General features: G+C 31.3%; 2 protein-coding genes across 2 annotated transcripts; both read right to left on the reverse strand.

The window, feature by feature from the left end:
- Nucleotides 1-61: 61 nt before the first annotated feature.
- Nucleotides 62-4,841, reverse strand: LOC140674721 (uncharacterized). The gene is made up of 6 exons (XM_072908490.1): nt 4,668-4,841; nt 4,439-4,615; nt 2,459-2,874; nt 1,406-1,816; nt 756-1,175; nt 62-554 (listed from the first exon to the last, which is right to left on the reverse strand). Exons 1-6 carry the CDS (start codon nt 4,674-4,676, stop codon nt 62-64), a joined length of 1,926 nt encoding a protein of 641 aa, XP_072764591.1. The 5' UTR covers nt 4,677-4,841.
- A 1,490-nt stretch (nt 4,842-6,331) lies between these two features.
- On the reverse strand, nt 6,332-20,014 carry LOC140674666 (uncharacterized). The gene is made up of 3 exons (XM_072908387.1): nt 19,898-20,014; nt 9,270-9,394; nt 6,332-9,088 (listed from the first exon to the last, which is right to left on the reverse strand). Exons 1-3 carry the CDS (start codon nt 19,898-19,900, stop codon nt 6,598-6,600), a joined length of 2,619 nt encoding a protein of 872 aa, XP_072764488.1. The 5' UTR covers nt 19,901-20,014; the 3' UTR covers nt 6,332-6,597.
- Nucleotides 20,015-24,278: the final 4,264 nt, after the last annotated feature.

The following is a 24,278-nucleotide window of genomic DNA, read 5'->3' on the forward strand; positions in this document are numbered from 1 at the left end:
AATTTTTTCAAGTCTCAGCTATACTTTCAATTCAATCCAAGCGTAAAAAAATCATGAAGCGTTATAATCCTTCGGTAGTAATGACATCTTTTGAAAGATCGACGGTTTTGGCCTTGTTGGCCTTCGGGCTGTCGATCACCGTTGCATTATCACAATTCGCGAAATTTTTCTCCGTCCTCAATATCAATTTCTCTGCATTTATTTCAAATTTTTCCGTGCTGGCATAATCCTCATCTAAACTTAATTTATGATTCGAAAGCACAGTAGTATCAACAATACTATCGTCGTTATCCAGATCTGAATAGATTTCTGAATCGTTATTTAACATAAGATCTCCATTTTTCTCTTGCTTTTCATCCAGGTTCATCTCGTGATATCGTGTTATCGGCATGCTGGTCGTTTCTGAGTTTTGATTCTCCTCAAACTTCGCTTCCTCGATCGTGGAATGATCAGTTAAATGTTTGGCGATCGATTCCAAGGGAGATATTATCTTCTTCGCGAATTGTTGCCGTTCCTGAGTTCCCATCAATTGTGATCGATGGATGATATCGTGCCTAAAAATTAAATTTGCAATAATTATGCATCTTTTTTTTCTAATATTTTGCGCTAAAATAAAGGCTAAAAAATACACAAAGCGATTATTAATGATTTATGATCAGTGAATCTTTGAAAAGTCGATACTTCTCGAAATTTTCGAATTTAGTTGAGAAGCAAAATAAAAATAGAAAAACAATTAAATCGTTAAGAATCTGTACCTATTGAATTTGCTCTTTTTTCGAGGGTACAGATTCAGATGAAATATCATTTGTTGCTTTTCGTCTTCTTCCGATAGAGTCGTAGGGCTGGGTATAGCTATAAGAGGAATCGGTTGCGGGGACGATGCGTGAAATTTCGGCACACGAATGGGTCTCCTAGAATTGTAATCGTCCATAGACCCTTGCGGTCTCGGCCACGAAGTCTTCTTATTTTGCTCCATGACATCCGTGATGGGATAAATGTCGAGCATTACGCTGAACGGTTTTGGTTTACGGTTTTTCGCAAAAGTATTCGTCGAGTAGGAACCGATACTTTCGTACTGAGAATCAGTCATCATCGGTTTGTTGTAACTAAATAGGGGTCGAGAGTACATAGAATCGTAGTAAGGGCTGTAACGATGTACTCCGATCGGTGAGAATCTAAAAGGAGAATTATTTGATTATATTTTATTATTATATTTTTATAATAAATGTGTAAAATATTATTATATATTTATGTATTATCATATTTATATATTTATATAAAATCTTAATTATGTTATAATTATATTATAGGTCAAAAGATAGATTCACTGATTAATTTTTGATATTTTCTTTCTTCGCGTATTATAACATAAATTATAATATAAATTTTAAACACAATTACACACCTCACGTTAGATGTGGCTAAAAGATTAACGTCCGCCGGGTGTTTCGGTTTGTACTGATAAAACGGGTCATTTTTCTGCTGCGATTTGATCGAATAGAGTGACGTCTCTTCATTATCTAATTTATCACTATTGGACATCATTTCCCCCATGGCAGGAATCAGATCGTATTTTTTCGGATTTACATAGACGCCGGTGAATTTGATGCCGCGATTCGGCATCTCGGAGTTGTTCGTCAGGTACTTGATGATGTCCTGTATGCTCCTGGACGAGTGCGGGTATCGGTATTGCGACAGCTGCGGATATCTCGGACGTTTGAATGATGTCGGGTGCGGCGTTTTTAACTCCCAGTGGAAGGGTATCGGTTCTGGGTCTTCCGTATTTATGTCCTCGTCCAAATCCGGATGTTTATATCTAGCGAAATGATAAAGAATCATCATCTAGTTGTAGTCGAGAAAGATCTTTCGAGATATATAAATTCTACTAATACTATTAAGTTCCTTTTACACACCTTGATGAAACACAAAAAAAAAAAATGTGCACTGAAAAAAATAATGTTGACTCAATATTATACAATATTATATAATACATGACATATTAGTGTAATTAATAAAGTTATTGAATTAATAAAATAAATTTTAACTACAATGATGTTGTGATTCAACATTATTTTTTTCCAGTGTGATAAACGACACTATTATAATAATTATGAAGTTTGGAAGAAATAATTTATCACGCGCAATTACGTAATGTTACTTAACGTAGAAAGTATTCCTTGCAATCAGATAGAATGTCGATAACATTTCGATCATCGTTTTTGACAATATTGATGAAAGAAATGATACCTCAATGAAATTCCGCGCGAAGCATGTTAATTCTTCAAAGGTCAACATTACATCAAATTGACATTTACAATTAATCATTCGCTTTATTTGTTGAAGTCAGAAACATCTTCAGTTTTTGATATTTGTTTCTGATAAATGATGATTGGAGAAATCGCATACGCTATTTAAGATAATTGCAGGTGTCGATTATGGCATGTAATGTGTCGCTCACCTTTGTTTCACTCGATAAACGATCGCGTGATTGTCGAACAATTGCTTGGCCTCGGCTTCCTCGTTTTCTCTGGCATCTTCAACAGACTTTAGCACTCTCTTCCGGTGCTTGAAGTTATGCAGATTCTGAGCTCTCATCTCCGGCCCGCCCATCATGCTAGTCTCGTCTATCATTACATCACTCGTTGCATTTCTTTGCATGAAATCGTCATACTTCTCGTCGTCTGAACGATCTTCCATATAAAAAGTGTCTGTTCGATGAATAGCTTCGGACAGGATCGTAGAATTTGCAGGCTTTTTCGTAAAGTTGGGTGACTTTTTGAGAGCATTTTGTAGAATATATATATGTTTCGTTTCCTGATTGATTTTACTATTTCCTGATGTAGCGGACGTAAAATCGTACATAAATATCGCCACCTACCGTGGTATTAAAAATAATTTAAATCGAATTACTTGTATGTAACATGTACAACACTTGATAATAGATAGCAAATTATAAAATTTAATTAAAAAGTTCTTAAATACGATTTAATAATTTAAATATAATTTAATAGATAATGATAATATGTTAATAAGATTAAAATTCCTTTTTTATAATATTGGAAAAATGTTACAGAGAATGAAGTAAATATTTATAAATTCTCTATGATACTTTAATGAGCCAAGAATTAACATTACGCTACTTCCTAACAAAGAATGCCATAAAATGTCAACTCTTATTAACGAAACCACGATGTTTAGCTCGATTTAATCGAGGAAAATGAGGAAGCGCAGCGATAAATCGCCAGATTGCAAGCAACATAATATTAATAGATTCGCGAGCAATGTTTGTCGAGGTTCTGAAGTAATAAATTGTAATTAACCATCTTTCAAAGTAGCGGACGCTACTGTTAATCCGTACGCGAAACATAGTTAACGCTCTATATGCGGAGCACGCAGAAATTTTTGTTCGCTTGGCTCGCCATGCATGTAAGGGATACTCAAAGATTCGCGGTGAAATTACAATTCCACACACGCCTCCGACATTAATCACTGGAGAAAACGTGCGAAATGTAATTACGTCTATTGTTTCTGACGCGTGGAGAAGAAAAACTCTACTCCGTTTAATTATCATGTCTTTTTGACGCGTGCAACAAAATCGTGCGAAACAGGATGTCATTTTCAGGACATTTTGTCGTGCAAGATCATTGTTCGTGTACGAGAGAATTTGTAGCAAAATGTTTGATTATGAGACGTGCACAAAGATGAATAATATTAAGTATTACGTTATTCAATGAAGTAAAAGGCATTATTTTATATTTAAAAAAAAATTGTTAAATTATTTTAATTTTATATTTTTAATCTTGGAAATTTAATGAGACTTTAACGATTTCATTGATTTGCCAAGATAAGCATAATTGCAGGCCATGTTCATGTTATGAGGAGGGAATAAGATATTCATTATTAAAATAAATAACAAGACATCTAGCTGAGTGCTTGTCACTTTTTAAATTACTCGTTGTTAGACTATTATGACTTTTATAATTGTTGACAGAATTGAATACTGAAAATTTAAACTTAGTTAACATATAATTATTTAATAAAATCAGCACAATTATATAAATCAAGAATTCAGAATAACGCTTATTTTATTATTATTATATTTCTTTTTAGTACAAATAGAAAAAATAGCACAAATAAAATTATGGAAACGAACTTAAAAGAGAATAAACTAAGTTATGCGTTCTTTATTCTTTCTAACTTTCTTGAATATTTGGGATTTGATTTATTATACAAACTAAATGAAATAATTTAACTCTTGATTATTAATAATATAATTTAAAATATAAATAAATAATATTAATATAATATTATATTAATAATTTTATTTTTAATTTATATCTTTTCCTATGCTCTTTTTAAAATATTTCTTATCGACAAGGTAAATGATAACGCAATTAATTAATGATACATTGTTAATTTGATTCTCTCAATCACTCACCAGTATCACTGTTACCACTATCATAACTCCGATCGCAAATTTCCTCACGATCAGGCCGTAACGACTTCTGTTGTATCGGTCACTGCGATCAGAATAAAGCCCTAGCTCGGACGTACTTATGGCGGACCTCCTGCTGGTTTCAAGCATCGCCTTCTGAGAGGTCTGGCGACTTGTGTCCTTTACAATTACACATTGACGATATTGGGTATCCTTAACTAAACCAGCTTACCGTTGACATGCTCGACGAGCCTCGCTGAGATCCGTCGATTCGTTTCACCTCGTTATTATCATCGGATATAATCGCGAATGATCGATGAGCGTTTTTGGACAATAATTATTTTGACAGACAAAAAGAAATTTACTCTCTAACTTGATATGGTTTCTATATGGAGCACCTAAGTGGAGTTACTGTCTCGGTGTTTCTCACGCAACTAACGATCGTGCATTTCTCGGCTCGCAGTTTTCATTAGGTTCCATCAGCAGCGAGATTTCCTTTGTTCGTGGGGGAGGCTCGTTACGGTAAGTAAAAGGCAGGTAGTTATGGGCTACTTACTTCTAAGCCAGACTCGAGTGCTGAGACATCGCATGACACGCGGGGAAAATCTCTCACCGTTCCGGTGCTTGACCCGTTAAATACGCTTCTAAAACTCTAGTTTCGTCCGCTAGTACGTCAAAGCAACATTTGCGATTTCTTGTTCGTGATATGCACTTTGTCACATCAAGTGTCTACACACGTATCAAGATTAATAGAAAGCGGTTTGAAGAAAGGGATGTAAGATAACACGTGGCGTTAATATAGAGCCAGTTATAGAGAAATCTACTGTCAAATATTATAAACATTTAATAAATATATATAAATACAGATTAAAGTTGTTTCTTTATAGCACTAATTTATTAAAATATTATTTTGGATAAAATTATTTTCTATTATATAATTCAAAAAATGTAACTTTGTACAGGGATTTCCCATTTAAAATGGAAAAAAAAATAATAGACATAAAAGACCTCATTTAAACATTTAGAGTTAATCTCCACTTGTCAGTTGAAGTTTGAAAAACTAACTTCTATTCATATTTAAAGTCCATCAGACTTATATATAATTCAAGATTTAAATTTTGAAAATCGATAGCATAGTTTTTGTATCAAACTGTCAAGAATTATATGGACTCTGTGTCATGTAACATATAATAACATATTTTTAATTAATAAAATATGCTTTAAAAAATATACAGAGTATATTATAAGTTAATTTTGTTAAAGCATTTAAAATATGTTAATTTTGAAATAAATTAAGAAAGTAAATACAATATTGTTTATAGTATATATTCACTCTTATGATTGCTTCTAATTATAAAGTGCAAATAGTTTTCACTAGTTTTCACCGCAGTTAAATCAATCCTGTATATAAACGTATTTAATTTAATGTATTAGATGCATCGTTGAATTGAATACTAATAAAATTAAATATGATATATATAATTTCTAGAAACTTTTATTTTAGTGTATATGTTAGCTTGATGCATATTAGCATATAATTGTTATAATAAATAAATTTAACAAATCTAGTAAATTGTATTTTAGTAATGTTTACTGAAGTTCAATTTCCTAGGTTTGTTGAATTTATTTGTTTTATATATATATATATAACTCTTATTATTTTGAAATCAAACTTTAGTTGCATTATTTTTCTTTACTTACTGAAAAAAATATTTCGACACCTGGGTATCATTAATATAATAAAGCTTTATATACTTAAGATTCTAATATTTATATCATGAAGCTTTATACACTTCATTCTTGTTTATTAATGTGCTGTTGAATTATATTTTTTATGTTAAGGCAGAAAAATATGTTAGTGATATTTTTATAAAATCTTTTATTTTTTTCCATATTTATCACACACATATAAAAAAAAACGCACGTAATCGGTTAAATCGTTGTTCAAACGACTAAAATAAGGTGAAAACAATCGATATATAAAAAAAAGGCAATATTCTAAATGTTCGGTGACGACTCAGCATCACTATTAAGTAAAAAGCCATTAATTTTATAATTCTGTTATCAATATTAACTAATATTCCATTATTTAATATTTTTCTTTTAAAATCATAGATTTTAACGATTGTTAACACACATTAAATGACTCGCGTTACTAGTTTTCATCGTTTGCGAGTTTCAAAGGCCGGTCCCTTGGGCGGTAGATATTCGTAGCCTATAAAAGGTCTGGGTGGCGTGGGTGGTGGCAAAGTCGGTGGTGGAGCAATCGTTCCATTAGGTGGCTTCGGGGGTGGTGTTCTGATCGTAGTTTCATAATTAACCGAAGGGTACGGCGGCGGCGGAATAGTTACCGGGATGATTGTTGGCTGCGGTGGTGGAAGATATGTTCGTTCGTGCGGAGGCAGAGTCGTTGGTTTGGAGGTAGTTGTAGTCGTAGATGGTGTAGTAGATGTTGTAGTGGGTCGTGTAGTAGTAGAGGTAGTTGTAGTCGTAGATGGTGTAGTAAATGTAGTTCTAGTAGTAGGTGTAGGCGGTAGATAAGTAGTGCCCGGTGTAGAGATTCTCGAGTAAATATTTGTAGATGGACTATATCTGGTGGTCGATGTGATAATTCGAGTTGTTGTGATAGGTCGTCGAGGAGTCGTTCGTGTTGTGACTATATATGGCCGAGTTGTAATTATAGGCGGTCGAGTAGTCGATCGGGTTGTAATTATAGGTGGTTGAGTGGTCGGTCGGGTTGTAATTATAGGTGGTCGGGTAGTCGATCGCGTTGTGACTATAGGTAATCGAGTAGTCGATTGAGTTACTATAGGTGGTTGAAAAGTTGGTAATGTTACAACTGAAGATGATTGATTACTTTCGTCTGGTGGCAGATAATAGGGTGGTCTAGTTGGAGATGGTGATGGTGGTACATAAGGTGGTCTAGTTGAAAATGATGGTGGTGGAGGTGGTGGTCGTGTATAGGTTGGTCTAGTTACAGATGGTAGTGGATAGGGTGGTTTAGTTGAAGGTGGTACATAAGGTGGTCTAGTCGGAGGGGGTGGTGGTAGTCTCGACGGAGGGGATGTTGGTGGTCTAGTTGGACGGGGTGATGGTGCTGGTGGTAGTCTAGTCGAAGGGGGTGGTGGTGGTAGATAGGGTGGTCTAGTCGGAGGAGGTGGTGGTACATAGGGTGGTCTAGTCGGAGGAGGTGGTGGTACATAAGGTGGTCTAGTCGGAGGAGATGATGGTGGCACATAAGGTGGTCTAGTCGGAGGGGATGATGGTGGCACATAGGGTGGCCTAGTTGGAGGTGGTGATGGTGGCACATAGGGTGGTCTAGTTGAAGGTAATGGTGGTACATAGGGTGGCCTAGTTGGAGGTGGTGATGGTGGCACATAGGGTGGTCTAGTTGGAGAGGATGGTGGTGGCACATAGGGTGGCCTAGTTGAAGGTGGTGATGGTGGCACATAAGGTGGTCTAGTTGGAGGGGATGGTGGTGGTACATAGGGTGGTCTAGTTGGAGGTGGTGGTGGTGGTATACGTGTTACTTTATTTTCACTTGATTGCGGTGCTTTTATATGCGGTTTTAATGGTGGTAAATACACAGGTGGTGTTGGTATTGATGTCGTAGTCGATATTCTAATTTCCGGAGTTATATAAGTATATCCGTCTGGTTTTCTTGTTGATGTTGTAGTCGGTATTTTAATACTCGGTGTTGTATAAATATATCCATTTGGCTTTTTTGTTGTAGTCGATATTTTAATACTCGGAGTTGTATAAGTATATATATCCGGTTTTTTTGTTGTAGTCGATATTTTAATAGCCGGAGTTGTATAAGTGTATCTACCTGGTTCTTTTGTTGATGCTTCAGTCGATATTTTAATACCCGGGGTGGTGTAAGTATATATGTCAGGCTTTCTCGTTGACGTTGTAGTAGATATTTTAATATCCGGAGTTGGATAAGTATATCTGTCCGGTCTTCTTGTTGACGTTGTCGTTGGTATTTTAATATCCGGAGTTGGATAAGTATATCTGTCCGGTCTTCTTGTTGACGTTGTCGTTGGTATTTTAATATCCGGAGTTGGATAAGTATATCTGTCCGGTCTTCTTGTTGACGTTGTCGTTGGTATTTTAATATCCGGGGTTGGATAAGTATATCTGTCCGGTCTTCTTGTTGACGTTGTCGTTGGTATTTTAATATCCGGGGTTGGATAAGTATATCTGTCCGGTCTTCTTGTTGACGTTGTCGTTGGTATTTTAATATCCGGAGTTGGATAAGTATATCTGTCCGGTCTTCTTGTTGACGTTGTCGTTGGTATTTTAATATCCGGGGTTGGATAAGTATATCTGTCTGGTCTTCTTGTTGACGTTGTAGTTGGTATTTTTATAGCTGGAGTTGTATAAGTATATCTGCCTGGCTCTTTTGTTGACGCTTCAGTCGATATTTTAATACTCGGGGTGGTATAAGTATATATGTCAGGCTTTTTCGTTGTAGTAGGTATTTTAATACTTGGAGTTGAATAAACGTATTCATTTGGTTTTTTTGTTGAAGTAGTTGGAATTGGAAATGGAACATCCGGCGTTCTATAAACATATCCATCTGAATCTGTCTTCGGGGTTGCGTAGGTATATCCCGTGAAGATGGATGATTGATCTAGGCTCGTTGATCTTCTGTCAATGTAATTATAGTTTATAAATATATATATGCAATAAAACATTATTACACCATTTTATTATCATTTTATTACACAATTTGATTGACCGAAAATCATAATGTTTTTTATGGATAAATCTAATCATATTGATGGCATTATAATAGTATGTAAGTTTAAAAATGCTTGATCGCACTTACGAAGGCAGAAAGTTCTGGTAATTATTCGGGTTATAGTCTATCGCACGTTTGGTTCTCTCATGATTTGCATCTGCATCACACGTGGTGAGCACGGCCACGAGAACGGCCACCCAAAGCAGCTTCCACTGTAACATAATTTTCATTATAATTCATCAATACCAAGTAATTAAAATATCAGATAGTCTGTATTTTTAGATCTTTCCTTTTTTTAAATATTTTATAGTTATACAAGACCTTTTATTATAATTTTTTTTATTATATTTTATTATGTTTGTAATCAGTGTTCATCAATATTATAATGATAAATAATATTAAAAATATTTCTTGCATTAAAATTATCTTAGAAAAAAGAAGTATGCTAATATCATCGATTAAAATAATAAAATCGTTTCTTCTTGTAATAACCAGTTGACCCATTTGCGTACAATCGTAATACATTAAAGATCATCTCTGTGGGATAATCTCACGCCTCACCCACGATAGTCTTACATAACGCATCTCTGTCGCAAGATATGCAATCTACACAATTTACATCGTACATTATTCGGTGATAATTATAAAAGATTCGCATAAAATATATATCATTTTTTGTTATTAATTAACGTTTGATAATGTACATATAGTGCCATTTATCATAACAGTATTAAGTTTTAGGTTAATGAATAAATAAACCAATAAAAATTTATACTTGTCTTTAATAGATTCACGATTTGATTACTTGCTCTAAAATGATTAAATACATAATAACGATAGTTATTTATTAATGTCAACGTAAGTTCATTCATATCTCTGGAAAGATTATAAGTTGTAGTTATATAAATGTAAAAGAATTTATACGAACAACTTTCTTGCAAGACTTCTTGCAACTACGAAACAACACATGATTTCGTGAGAAAAATGACACCATGATTTACATAGCGTAATCCCCGCTTGTCGAATGCCAGAAGTTGTCTTTGACGAAATTTATGACGGGATTATTTGCAAATCATTTATCAGTGACAACATATGACTAATCGTCATATGCTTGCAATTATAGAATGTTAAAAATATTACAAGAAAGAGGAAAATTGCTTTTTCTCAAGATACTTGTCGATGGGTCATTTAAATTTAAAATGCAACACTCACAGTAGAATGTATAAAAGTTAATTTCAAAACCGTATTATATCGCGCATGTTAGTTTATCGCGAATGATTATCTCACTGCACTAATAAGTGGAACAATTATCAGAGCATAATAAATACAAACACCTGATAATGTATGGTATCCTGTTTGCTTAGTATTGCGAGAAGACACTAAAGATCTGTGCAAATTAAATAAACAATCGACCATTCTCACAAAGTATCCTTAGACGGCTTCATTTACATTTGGAGAAAGCGAGAGGCCGCGAGAGAGAGAGATGCTGGCCGATAAGAGAGATGGACCTCAATGGCCTTTTTCTCATTGGATCAACGAATGGATCATGCAAGGTGTAAAATGTCTCTTGCGTAATCCAATCGAGCGTTGAAATTTCTAATCACGCGATTGTCGCTAATGGACACGCGGAAGAGAACCGACAAAGATTCGATCAAGTCGCCGAAGGTGTAAAATTTTTTTTCTACAGACCTTTTCGAGAAAATTACACGCGCGTTTAACTGCGGAGCTTCCTAGATAAATGTTGCGGACGTTGTTTTAGTGAAAGCAAATTTTATTATTATAATTGATGATGTCAAGCTATAACTAGAAACTTTCTAGAAAATGTTAATTAATATAATAATATATAAAAAAACGTAATAAAATATTTTGTTGAAATAAAAGGCTATTAAAGAGCTTATTAAATATAAATTATATAATATACAAATTATATAAACACATACACACACATAAATATGTATAAAATTAATATATAAAATAATTAATATAAATTAATTTCCACAAAACTTGAACATGATGTAAAACTTATAATATTTTTATGATATATCTTGATAGAGAAGATAACTTAATTGTACTTATAATTTTTAAGAATATATGAATCTTAAAACTTTTGAATATTTGTATCGGATTTTTATTCAAATTTATATAATCTGTTATTAAAAATAAATGTCAAGAATTTTATAAAAAAATTATCAATAGCTAAAGAAAAACAACATTGGGATTATTATTGAAATTTAATATCACAAATATGATGTTCACACACGCGAAATAATAGCTCTAGGGTAGTCTTGATAGCTTTAATGTCTAGCTAGTAATTACATTACATGTTTTGTAACAGCGGATTATAGTACAAGTATTTCTTATTAATAACCACGTTACTCATTGATTGAATATTAATTGTAAAATGTAAGTGTTAAGAAGGATTAAACAAAGTTAATGGCTATCTCGTAATTACATGGCCATTTGTAACACAAGGTTTACGAAGTTGTATCATTAGTGTTCGTTTCTCGTGACATAAGTTATAAAAGTAGGGAATGTAACAAATGTGTGTGTGTGTGTGTGTGTGTATAGCACATAATAAAATATTTTGAGAAAATTATTTTTTATAATTATTACAATATCTTACAAAAATCAGGCAAACAACCAAAGCATAGATAATTCTGATTTGCATGTTATTTTTTGTCTTTTCACTTTAAACCAAAATTTATTTATTTATTATGTGACTTTTTATCATATTATATATTTTTGCAGAAACAGACTATAGACTGTATATATATATATATCAGAATTATATTGTAATAATTATAAAAAATAATTTTCTCAAAATATTTTATTATGTGCTATACACACACACACACACACACACATTTGTTACATTGCCTACTTATATATATATATATATATATATATATATATATATATATATATGTACATTGCATTATATGTAATTATATACATATTTTGCAACGCGATGAACATACGGAGCAATATGCGGTTCGAGAAGCATTTCATAATATGCGATTCTCCATGCAACGCATCCTTGACAGAAAAAAACAGATGCGATAATTCGCGACACTCATATCAGGCGCGTTGAAACCACGCCGTACTCGGTGGACGTTAACCGTGGAGAAAGCAATTTGTCTGGTTCGGCTTAACGTGGCGGACGTTCTTAGCGAAACAGTCTTAATTGGCGTGAGGCGCGCGCGGGTTTTAATGGGTAAGCGTGCGACCGGGTCAACCGTATAAGGTGTAAATATAGTTTCTTGCATAATGCGCGCGAGCGCACGCGAGAGCAACAGCACAGATTACATCTTCGTTCACTAGTAAAGTACGTGGCTAAGATCTTTGAACTTTCCAATCATCTCGGCTAACAATAATAAATGCTTTGATCGATTTAACATAATATCTATCGATTATGTTATATTATAAATAAAAACCACTTTAGTAAATAATATGTTGTAGCAAACAATTTTTTAAAGTAAAAAAATATACATATATATATAAATAAACTTTATGTAATATTATAAAATATATAATAATTTACAGCATATGTATATTATTATACTTATTGAAATTATCATACTTTTTAAATTTAGGAAAATTGTGAGGTCTGTATTAAATACAGTTCACATTTATTCAAATTAATCTAGCTTTACAAAGAATTTTATTAATTACAACATTTCGTCAAACCGCGATTATTATACTTTTTAATTATCAACATATCTCATAATTTGTTAACATTAATAGCAGGTTTCCATATTTCAAGTTTCAAGTTTTTATTATCCAATTAATGCAGCAAAACACAAGATAATATCATACCGTTATGAATGCATTACAATACAATCACCTTTAAAAAATAGAAATCTGTACAGTAAAAATTGTTGGCGCCGTTTTGTCTGCAATTCGTATTACTTTCTATCTACGGAGTCACGTCTCTATCGCCAAAGAATAATGCCTTTAACACGAGGAAAACTAAAGAGCAATTGTCACAGTCGACAAAAGTTTCGACCATGTTGTATATGGCGTTTTCACTGTTTAACATGACAGAAGTTCTTTTTGAATCAAGTCGTATGCGAGAAGGAAGCTCATACTTTTGCTTTTCAACCCCGCGACATTTCACGATATGTTCGGCGGACCGTGTGTTACTTAGTAAGAACATGCTTTGTTTGCCGCATACATGTCACAAAAAGTGTCACTTTCCCCTCCGTATTAGGAGGTATATAAGCAATTATTGTTAGAGCCTTTTGATAGCATTAGAGCAAAAACTCTAAGTTTGATAAGAGATAGTTTGAAAGAGATTTAAGTTAAAAATTACAATATAAGAAATCTCTCTAAAAGTATAAATTTAATTAAAATTTAAGGTGAATTTAAAGCTTGAATTATCTATTAAATATCGACATGATATAAAATCTGAGTTATTTAAAAAAAAAAAATATTTTATATATATACATATATATGTAGTTTAAGTGTTATTTTTCAAACATATGTGAATTGATTATTCTCTCATGTTGAAGCAATACTAGTGTTATTCCTGTATTTCAAGTTATTCCAAATATTCTCTTAATTTAATGCTCTAGACTCGAGACGACAGCAAGTAAGGTCACGGTAGCGAGTTTGTATTTTATGAACTAGGATGTAGAATAGGATGTAGAGAGTGTGGCGCGTATAATTAAAGAGGTTTCATCGTGACGAATTCCATTGCCGAAAGGTAGAAGTTCGTGTCCCCGCCACGATATAATTGTATTACGCAAACGAGAGCCGATGCGGTTGACCTCGACAAGATCGGCCCCGTCCTGTCGCGAGGAGAAAAATACAGGTGCAGGTGGGAGAAGAAAAAAAGGACAGTCGGATATTTATCATTATTACGAAAGAACGGGAGGCTCATCTTGAAATTTACCGACCAATTTGGCCCCACAGCAACGTGCCATTGCATAATCGAAATACCATGACGGGCGGCATCGTTGGTTGGTTAGCTGGCCGATGCGATTCGATTGATTGACACGAATGCGAGAGATAAAGACAGTGTCTGATGAATGTAAACGACTGGCGTTCCGTGTTTATGCTGGTATTATATCTATACATGAGAGTGTGAATCATATATGTGTGAGTCACATCGTGAATCTCAATCCTGTATTTGAATTAGCATTACTTAATATTGTTTTAATATTGATAGATAGCGATCGAATTGCGGTTTTTTATTGATGGCTTCTGAGATATCGCTTTCTATATCACGCAACACTACTTTGCATTTCTTTCGTAAGGGTAAGTCGTACAGCTTGTCTTTTAATTTAGAAGTGTTATATTATCACCATTTGAATTTTGATAGCGACTTTTTTAATTTAAATTAAGATATAATAAAAAGTTACATTATCCAAATTATATTTTAGATATCGCATTAAAGATTTTTTAAACTTTATATAAGAAAAATATCATATATCTCAAAGAATAAACTATATATGTGCGTACATACAAGGTACTAATAGTACTTTCGTGCATGGAATTATATAGATATAACAGCTGAAGGCATTAAACCGAACATTAAAGTTGAGCGAACAACTTACAGTAGCAGAAAGCGAGAAATTGAAAGTTGCATACTGCAACGTGCATGTCTGCATGGCAGGTCTGCGAACAGTCGCTATTGACCTTTACTTGGCTTTTCCGACTATCTTCCTGCCAATTGCATAATATCCATAATTTTTTTATTTGAACGCGTATTTTATTAGTGGTAAAGAAATTTTTTTTATTTAGAAAGAATCACAATCAAATAAAATTATAATTAATAATAAAATTTCACAACCTTAGGAAATACTTTATTCTTGGAGGACGCAATGTTTTTTAATGATTGAAAATTTTAAGAGATGCAAAATTATTTAACTATGCTTTTTTTTATATCATAAAACAAAAAATTTATTTCTTAAACATTAAAAGTTCTTAAGAATTTTTAAGCTTGCAAACTTGATTTAATAAATATGTACATTCTTGTCTAAAACAATTTCAAAAAAGATCTTGCTTTTTCAATAGCAATAGCATTAATTTAAGAGATTATTTTAACGACAATGTCGTGATATTTATTAGCTAATTTTTTTTGACAACCGTAAAAAATAACAAAGTTTTCTCTTACATTGATATGTACGAAGAATTATCAAGAACATGTGCAAATGGGTGTTTAGATAATTATGCGCATTCATTTTAGGCAAATTTATTTGGTGAAACATTATATAATCGCGTTTATTTTGCCGATGAGATGATCGCTGAAGTGAAAAATGTCCCAATGATCGTGAGTTCTCTTGCCCCATATTTGGCGAACTATTAATATAATGTCAACATTTTAATATAAAAACGCTACTCAGCGCTATCGAGATATAATCTGACGTCCAATAAAACTGTAAATTTAACTATGCATCAGAATGATTAATTTTGAAATTGTCATGGTGAGATTCCAAGAATTTAATTAATTCTCATAATTGTGAATATAATCGTCAATTTGTTTACGGATATGTAGTCTAAATTTAAATTGCCTTCAATAATTACGTAAAATTATCGATTTTATTGGTTTATAATATCAGTAATGTTGTGATAAATATATTATTAGCATAATAAAAATATCATATTGATATTATAATAAAAAATACTTGGTTTTATATGCAATAAATAATGTAAAATAAATAGGCATTAATTATAAGTCTTATTGTGACATTTAGATACTTCTACTGACAAAGAGTAAAAAATTGACGTTATTATAATATAATTAAAAAGATTAAAAATAATTTTTATTTTATATGAAAAATCACAAGAGAAATAAATGTGATTAATTAGATCAATTTCATGATTTTATGTTATTCATGACATATTAGGCCTAAAAAATCGAATATAAATCATTTTGCGGCAACAAACATAATGATTGAATAGAGACAAACGAATAAACACTGTGAGAATTCAATCTTTTTGGTACAAAGCACTTCTAAGACGAATCATTAACCGAACGATTCATCATCCTGTCAAGAAGCACTAATTTCAAGATTTAGAAAAAATTCATGGAGAATCGTGGCCTATGAATTTGTTTGCGTAACATATCGTGCATTGCATACATGCTTCGGTAATAATTACGACATTTTTGCCAGTCATTAACGATGCAGTGACATTCAACCCAAATGAATACTGAACGACGGATAAATCAGCGAAAGTTTTATGATTATGTTGCAAGTAGGGCAATTAAGTACTATAATAAAATCAAATGTTAAGTAGTAATTAATTATAAATTATACTTTGATATACTATATTTAATACACATAGTGTATAACAAAATATAATAGTGTCATAATTTATATGCTACAGTTGTAATTATTTGCTCTATATGTCAAAATCAATTTCTCTCTCTCTCTCTCTCTCTCTCTCTCTCTCTCTCTCTCTCTCTCTCTCTCTCTCTCTCTCTCTCTTTCTTAGAGTTACATTATTAGCAATTAATAATAATTATTACTGTGTTTTGTTTATAATTTTACAATTATAATTTTAATCATTTTTTTTTAATATATCTTAATATTTCAAAATTTATTTAATATTTGTGAAAAAATAAAAAATGTATTTATTTTTAATTACGTTTATATTAAGAAATTGATAATTTATATAACTATTATGGTGGGAACAAAAAAGTGTCAATCTTAATATTTTTCGTAAAGTGAAAGCTTTCCACGAAAGGTTCTCATTTATGCAGTTGATAATTGAAAAAATATGCAGCATTATCCCATACATTAAATGCTGATGAGTGTCGCGAGAATAAACGTACAAGTTCTTGTATGGTATATAGAATTACACCAATGACGTAAAGATTTATTATTACGTATTTATACCTTATCTGTATTATAGTTTCCATATGCAAATAATCGTAACATTACTTTATTGTTGAATTTGTCAGATTATTCTTATGCCATTATTTCGGAAATAACTTTTAAAAGTAACCGTGTATTTATAAAAGGATGTAATATTACCAATTGTAATATTACAATAATTTTTCATTTTAACAAAATGTATTTTGTATCGTAATAATGTAAAAAGAAATTATATACATACTAAGTGACAATATTAATTAATTATACAAATAAGATATGCAAATTCTAATTAATTACGTGCTTATCTTTAATCTCTACATAATCGATTTAGGTAACAATTTACATATTCTGATAATGGCAAACCATTACATGATAATTTGCATTGCATTCAAGTTATATTTAATTAGAAGGAATTATTACATAAAGACATTAATTAGCTAATAATTTTGATCCTCGTAAAAAGTCATAGTCTGTACATGCTATATATGTATAACATAAGGGTGGTTGAAGTTTATTAATAATAATATCGTAGAGAACCCTAGAATTTAATTTCAATAACGGATTTTTTAATTAAATTATTTAATTATTTTTTAAAAATGCATAAAATAAAGATTACGGTATTAGCATTATGTAGTATTAGATGCTTTAATGGAGTATAGAGATGAAATTTCATGACTTCTCTTACTCATGATGAAATTAAATCTAAATATCAATATCATCAAAAGATTATCGTTTGTACATTTCGAATCTAATTTGCATAGAGCATATTAAACCGTGAATCAGTGAGAGATTTATACCGTAACTCTCTTTATCTAAAGCCGAATAGAGAAGGCGCGGCGTTATATTATAGCGTTATATTACGCCATGCGATCCTAGAGACTTAATGGTACATGAGCTAAAGAGTTTGGTGCGTAATATTTAAAGGGAAAAATTATACGAAGACCTTTGCTGGTCGAAAACGTATCTTTATTACATGACGTGAGGACGCGTTCCCATTTTATTAATTCAAGCATTAAGCAAGAATAGACATTCTTATTAATTCAATAGGTAGAATTCGTAAAAATACGACGGTTATATAAATTGCTAATAAGTAATCTTTTCTAACTGTAATATTGTGTCTGTATCATTGATGCAAGATCGCTTTGAAATTAATTTACAAACTAGCTGGCGCACGCACATGCATTATGAAATATATTTTACAGAAAAGGAGATTATTTCAAAAGGATACTTTTAACATTTGCGAGGCAAAGAGAAGAGGTGATAGACAAAATTATTTCTATAGAAATAAATGTGAAAATTTGACGAATTAATTACAAATTAATTACAAATTAATTTAAGAGTGTTCTTTAAAAGTTTATTCTATAAAAAATATACGTTCATAGATTTAGTAAATGTGATATGTAATTTATTAATCGAGTATGCTATTACATTTTAAAATATACAATCGAAATTGTACTTAGGTATAAAATATATTTACAAAGCTTGAAAGGAATATTTTTCAAAATTTCTATTCTATCTATTACTTAAATTTTTATAAACATTTTTATTTACAGTTTAATATAACAGATTTAAGAAATTTTAATAAATATTTAAATTTCTATAAAAATTTCCAATTTACCAAAGTTTTAATTTATGAAGAAATATGAATAACATTTTGATATAATTTTAACTTTTGTCTCAAATTCTAAAATCTAATTATAAGTTTGATTATTGCATTTCTCGTCCACTTATACATGATAACAATTTTCTTAACCAAATATTTCTTTAATAAGGATGATTTTTTAGTATAAGACTATTTTGAAAATATGTGTTAGATGAAAAAGATTTCAAGTTAATAGACGACCCTTGACACGATAACCCTTGATATTTCCAACTGCTGGAAAAGCTAAGTTTTTCGTCATTAATTCCCGCGAGAGAAATATATGAGTATGTAGGTTTATGTACAAAATACCAAGGGGTTTATATTGAGAAAAATAATATTTTGCAAAAAGGAAAGTACAAACTTCAAAAGATTAAAATAAAAGACATGATAATAGCCGAGCACTCGCCATTGTGTCGCGAAAGTGTATACGAAATAAATTAACGCCGATGCATTGCCACCGTTGCATCCGCTGCGCTTTCTACTGCAAATTCTTTGCATTATCGTGACTCAATGGAATCGCAACAACACATGTCTTATGAAAAATTTACACAATGAATGTGTAAAAATGGCATTAAGTATTTTTTTCTTATAAAGATTAATATATATATAATAGAATTTTACTTTACGTGTTAACAAATTTTAAAAATTTGTTATGCAGTTATGTAGTTAACATTCATTGAAAAAAGCTTGCTTATATTTTAAAGTTTACTATATATTTAATAAAAAATCTTTCTATAAATTAAAAAAAACAAATGAATGGTGCAAATATATTTTGACAAACACAAATCAAGAATATTTTATTGTTATTGTTATATAATTTTTCTTTAAATTTGTATACTTTGCATATTCTGTTTATTCTAGAAATAGATAAGTTTTATCATTTCTTTAAATGTAGCAACATACACAAGTTGTCATCGTTTCGATTTTAGTTTCCGCGTTTTCATTTGCAACATCAATTGCAACAAGATCTATCTTTTGCATGAGGGAAAACACACACGTATAAAAATGTATAAAAATTTCAAAAGATCGGCATAGAAAATCGATGAAAATTTGTACAAAGTTTAATTTTCCGATTTTAGATCACGAATAAATAATTATCCACAAGTTCACTTTATCTCACTTTTCGACGGAAAAAGAACTCACAACCCTTTCGAGTTCACCGCTCATCCCTAACGTAATTGTCCACGTAATTGTCTACTTTCTCTTATGTCACTTTATGTTCACGATTCGTGATGCACACTGCTACTTACCATGATTTTATCGCCGTGCTAATCACCGAGGAAGAAGATTAAAAAACCAGACACTTTAAAACGAATACATGCTTCATTCAAGAGAGCGTCACGAGAGGTGACTTCTTCGTCTGTGCAGGCAACCAAGAGCATTTATAGGATTTACTTGATCAGCTGGTGGGGAGGACGGAACGTGCGGTACAGGATTATTGCCAGCGTGAGATGTCCGCTGGAGGATGCTGTAATTCTGTTTTCTTTCACGCATATGCACAGGTGGGGTTTGGAAAGGGGCGTTGGAAAGGAAAGATAGAGGGAGATAAAAAGCCAGAGGAAGACAGAAAAGAACATAAAGAGAAAAAAAGAGAGAAAGTGAGATTATGAGCATCTCGTGAGAAGGACGAAGTTATTTCGCGATATTTGAATGGTCTTACCGAATGATAGACACTGAATGGCAAACGATTCTATTTCTGTGCGCGGCTGACAAAGAGACCCAAAGATCATTATTTCGTGAGACTCAAGGATAGGTGAGTGAAATATATAGAGAAATATCGATATCGTGATCCAAAATGATTAACCGGATGATGCATACGAGTTTCTCGAATGTTAAAAAAATGCGAGTTCGGTAACGGCGTGATAAATAGCGTCTCGTTGAAACGAACTTTACGACAATGTTATTCTAGTAGAATATGTAAAATGTGGTCTCGAGTGTTTTAAGAATTTATGTATTTTTTATGTAAGATTTATACTGTATATTAAGAGTCAAAGATCAAAGAGTTTAAGATCTAATCAGTGGTCACAACAGTATGTAATGTAATATTATATATATAAAATATTAATTTTTTTGAGTATATAATTTTGTTGAGAAAAATTAAGTTACTAGAGATTTTTTATTGTTTAATTTAAAGAATTTTTAGAATTTTTAGAATTTTTTCTATTGTTTAATTTAAAATTTAAAATTTGATATAAAATCGATCATTTTTCACATATCAAATATATACAATTAAAGGCTAAATAGGCCAAAGGTTAAAGGCTACATAAATGAATCAATTTGCATTTGATTATATGATAACGGGTAATTTCTGATATAACATTTCGCAACTTCATTTTTTTACGTACTGTATAGAAAAACCCAGAATGTTGAAACTTGTTCCGTGATTCAATAAAATAAATTTGATGAACACATATGTATGTACCAAAATATCAACGACATTAAGCCTGAATTTATATTCAGAGGATATAATTAAGAAACGAAAAGGTACATGTGTATGTAGATATTCAAATCGATAATTATCTTTCAGTAGTTGATGCAACGATAAACTTCGGGATTGTGTTATGCAACAGTTTGTTGTATATTTTTATTAACTTCTAAAACGAATTCAAAGTATTTCAAAGTAAAAATATTGCTAAGCTTCACACAGTAAGTTGTAAACAATCGATCGTTTAAAAGTATTTTATCCTACTATTGCAAAAATGTAGCTAATCACATATGGTTACCTTTATCGATTCTGTTAATGTAAACGTAATACAGATTTTGACAAATCCGATCGAATTTAATGATCGATTTAAAAAGCTAAGTAATCGCGAAATGTGTACTTGTGACTTGTAATATTATTGATATTTAAATATTATGCAAAAATATTATAAACCGCGCGTGATGTAAGACTAATCGATTTACGACCACTAGATCGATGAAAGTTGTTAGCAACATTTTGATGGTCTTCCAGCAATTTCTCGCATCGTCATGAAAATGTAAGGACCATAGTCGCGTTTCCAGAGTGAACTAAAGATTATTTAATACGTTTAGTTCAAACATATTTCATATATTATATATTTTTCTTTCCTTTATTTTCTCTGCATTTCTTTAATGAAATAAAATTATGTAAATTAGATGTATGAAATTACTCGACTCGTGCGTACTTTGATTTATCTATGTCGATATTTTGTAATACGTGCAATATGATAAAATTTTTTTAACGCAGAAAATTCTATTATGTTTTATCTACATTCATTAACATAATATTTCTGATACATTTTTTGATTTACTTCATCTCTTACTATCTCACCCTTGTACCTGAATGTAAACGATGCATTTTACATGATAGCGACTTTTCATATGCGAGAGAAAACTAACAGACTTTTTTATTGCGCAAGAAAGAGAAACATTAATGTCTCTTCTTCGGTCTTATAAACTCGTCGGGTCCGGGATGCTTAGGCACAATGATACTCGACGGGTTAACGCAAACATTACGCGAGCTTCGCTGGTTTGCATTGCACGTGGTTCTGCACCGGCTACTATGGGGTCCAATAAAAGTTTAGTGTCAGTGGCGCAAGTACTTAGCGTAAATAACTACTGTTTGCTAACTGTTGAGCGAGTAATAATCATGTAAAGAATCTTCAGTTTTCGCGGATTTCACGCATCTTTCGAGATAGCTAGAAATCGATTGCGGTACTTTCGAAAAATTGAAGACCCTACTAGGTTGTTAAATATCTGTAATATACAATTCTTGTGAGAAACAATCAACTCTCAAAACGTGTTAAATGTATTAGATAAACTTCTTAGAAAATATACTTGGACGCGCTTCACAAGTGTTTGTGAAATCGACTTCAGATCCTTTAAAGTATGAGTGGATAGTGTTAGAGAGAAAAAGAGAGAGAGAGAGAGAGAAAGAGGGAACATCTAAAGTTAAATTGAATGATTTAGAGTAATACTTATTATATATTCGATTATTCATCAAGCATTTGGTGACAGATATTAAATATTTAATAATTGTTATTAAAATATTAAATTACTTTAACTAGAAATTCGGTTATACAATAATTAAATCAATTAAATATTCAATAATAAAATTATACGTATAAACGAATAAAAAAATCTTAATTTAATCTTTTTATCAAATATGGCAATAGTTATTAAATATTTAATTAAAATTCACAACCTAATACATTTGATAACTAATCAGTTTTTTTATATGTGACATACATGACAGCTAAAACTCAACGATGTAAATTCTTTATGTTTCGAATGCACGTAACTTTTATATCGCATTAAAAGTGTCATCTATTAGTACATTAATTATTTCTTTTAATTATTTTCCAATTTATAAATATAGCAATAATTAAAAGTCAACGACAAACTCTTCACTTTTCAGTATTTTGAAAACACGTACAAATTCGCACAGAATGTTATATTCCAATTATGTAGGAATGTTTTTTTAGAAATTATTTTGGCGATGAAGTTTATATGTCTTTAAATGTTGCATCCTCTTTCGTTTCTGCGTCAATATAATTTATAGCGTCAATATAATTTATAACGTTTACAATACCGATGTAGTTCTCGCTTATAAAAAACAAAGATAAACTTTCCGTATCGCCAGATTTATCACCAGGATATATTTCTTTCAAAAATAACTTTTGACAAATTTTCTAAGAACTTTGTTAAATAAAAAAATCATATTAAGAATGAAGCAAAATGTCAAAATGTTAATTTTATACCTAAAGTATCAAGCACGCCAGACAAATATATGAAAAATTACAAAGTTTAATGAATTTTTAATGTAAACGACATAAATATAAATATAATCGCGATCAAACAGATCGCACATTCTTCGTTCGATGTTTTTCTCATCGAATTAATTCGCTACTCTTGATGATTTTAGAATCGCGAATATCGATTGTGTAAAAAAAGATTTTATCTGTGGACTTTCCCAAATTAAAAAAAGTGATAGTTGTTAATAATAATTAAATTTATTAATCCAAAATTGTTTTGATATTTATATTTTAGTAGCAATTCACCACGCAGAAATGCAATTCTCTCTTTTGTTCTCTTATCGCATTTAATCGTTTTAGTGTACAATCATATAAAGGTCAAAATCATGTTTCACGTGGCCTTAAATCGTCGCTGCTGGCAATCTTCTTGGCTTAATTGAAACAATTTTTTTGATTAATACTTGTATATTGACGGTTTTCTATTGTTATCGATCTGACTGCAAACGATAGATAACAACCATGGCATTGCAATTATCTATGAATGAAGTTTGCTTCTCGGTGATATTAACCTTTCACTTAGTATTTGATTTTCCACTGAATGAAAGAGCTGGATACAATCGTAGAAAAGGTCATGATTGTTGCCCGAGCGAGCTTGATTGTTTTTATCGGATAAATTGTCAAAGAAATACTAGACAAAAAACCAATAAATACGATAAAGCGCACTGCAATTTTTATTTATTTAAAAAGAAAATATTTTCAGAGATATATGCATATGCCGTAAATAAAGATCTTTTTTTATGAAAGTTTATATTTTTTAATTAATTTTGATCTTTAGGCGACACGGAGTTCTCTTGTGCAATCGAAATAAGCCTTCTTACAATTGTCAGCAAATGCAAGAAAGATTTACGATGTGTTT

Source organism: Anoplolepis gracilipes, chromosome 16 (genome assembly GCF_047496725.1).
Source record: "Anoplolepis gracilipes chromosome 16, ASM4749672v1, whole genome shotgun sequence".
NCBI classification, from domain to species: domain Eukaryota; kingdom Metazoa; phylum Arthropoda; class Insecta; order Hymenoptera; family Formicidae; genus Anoplolepis; species Anoplolepis gracilipes.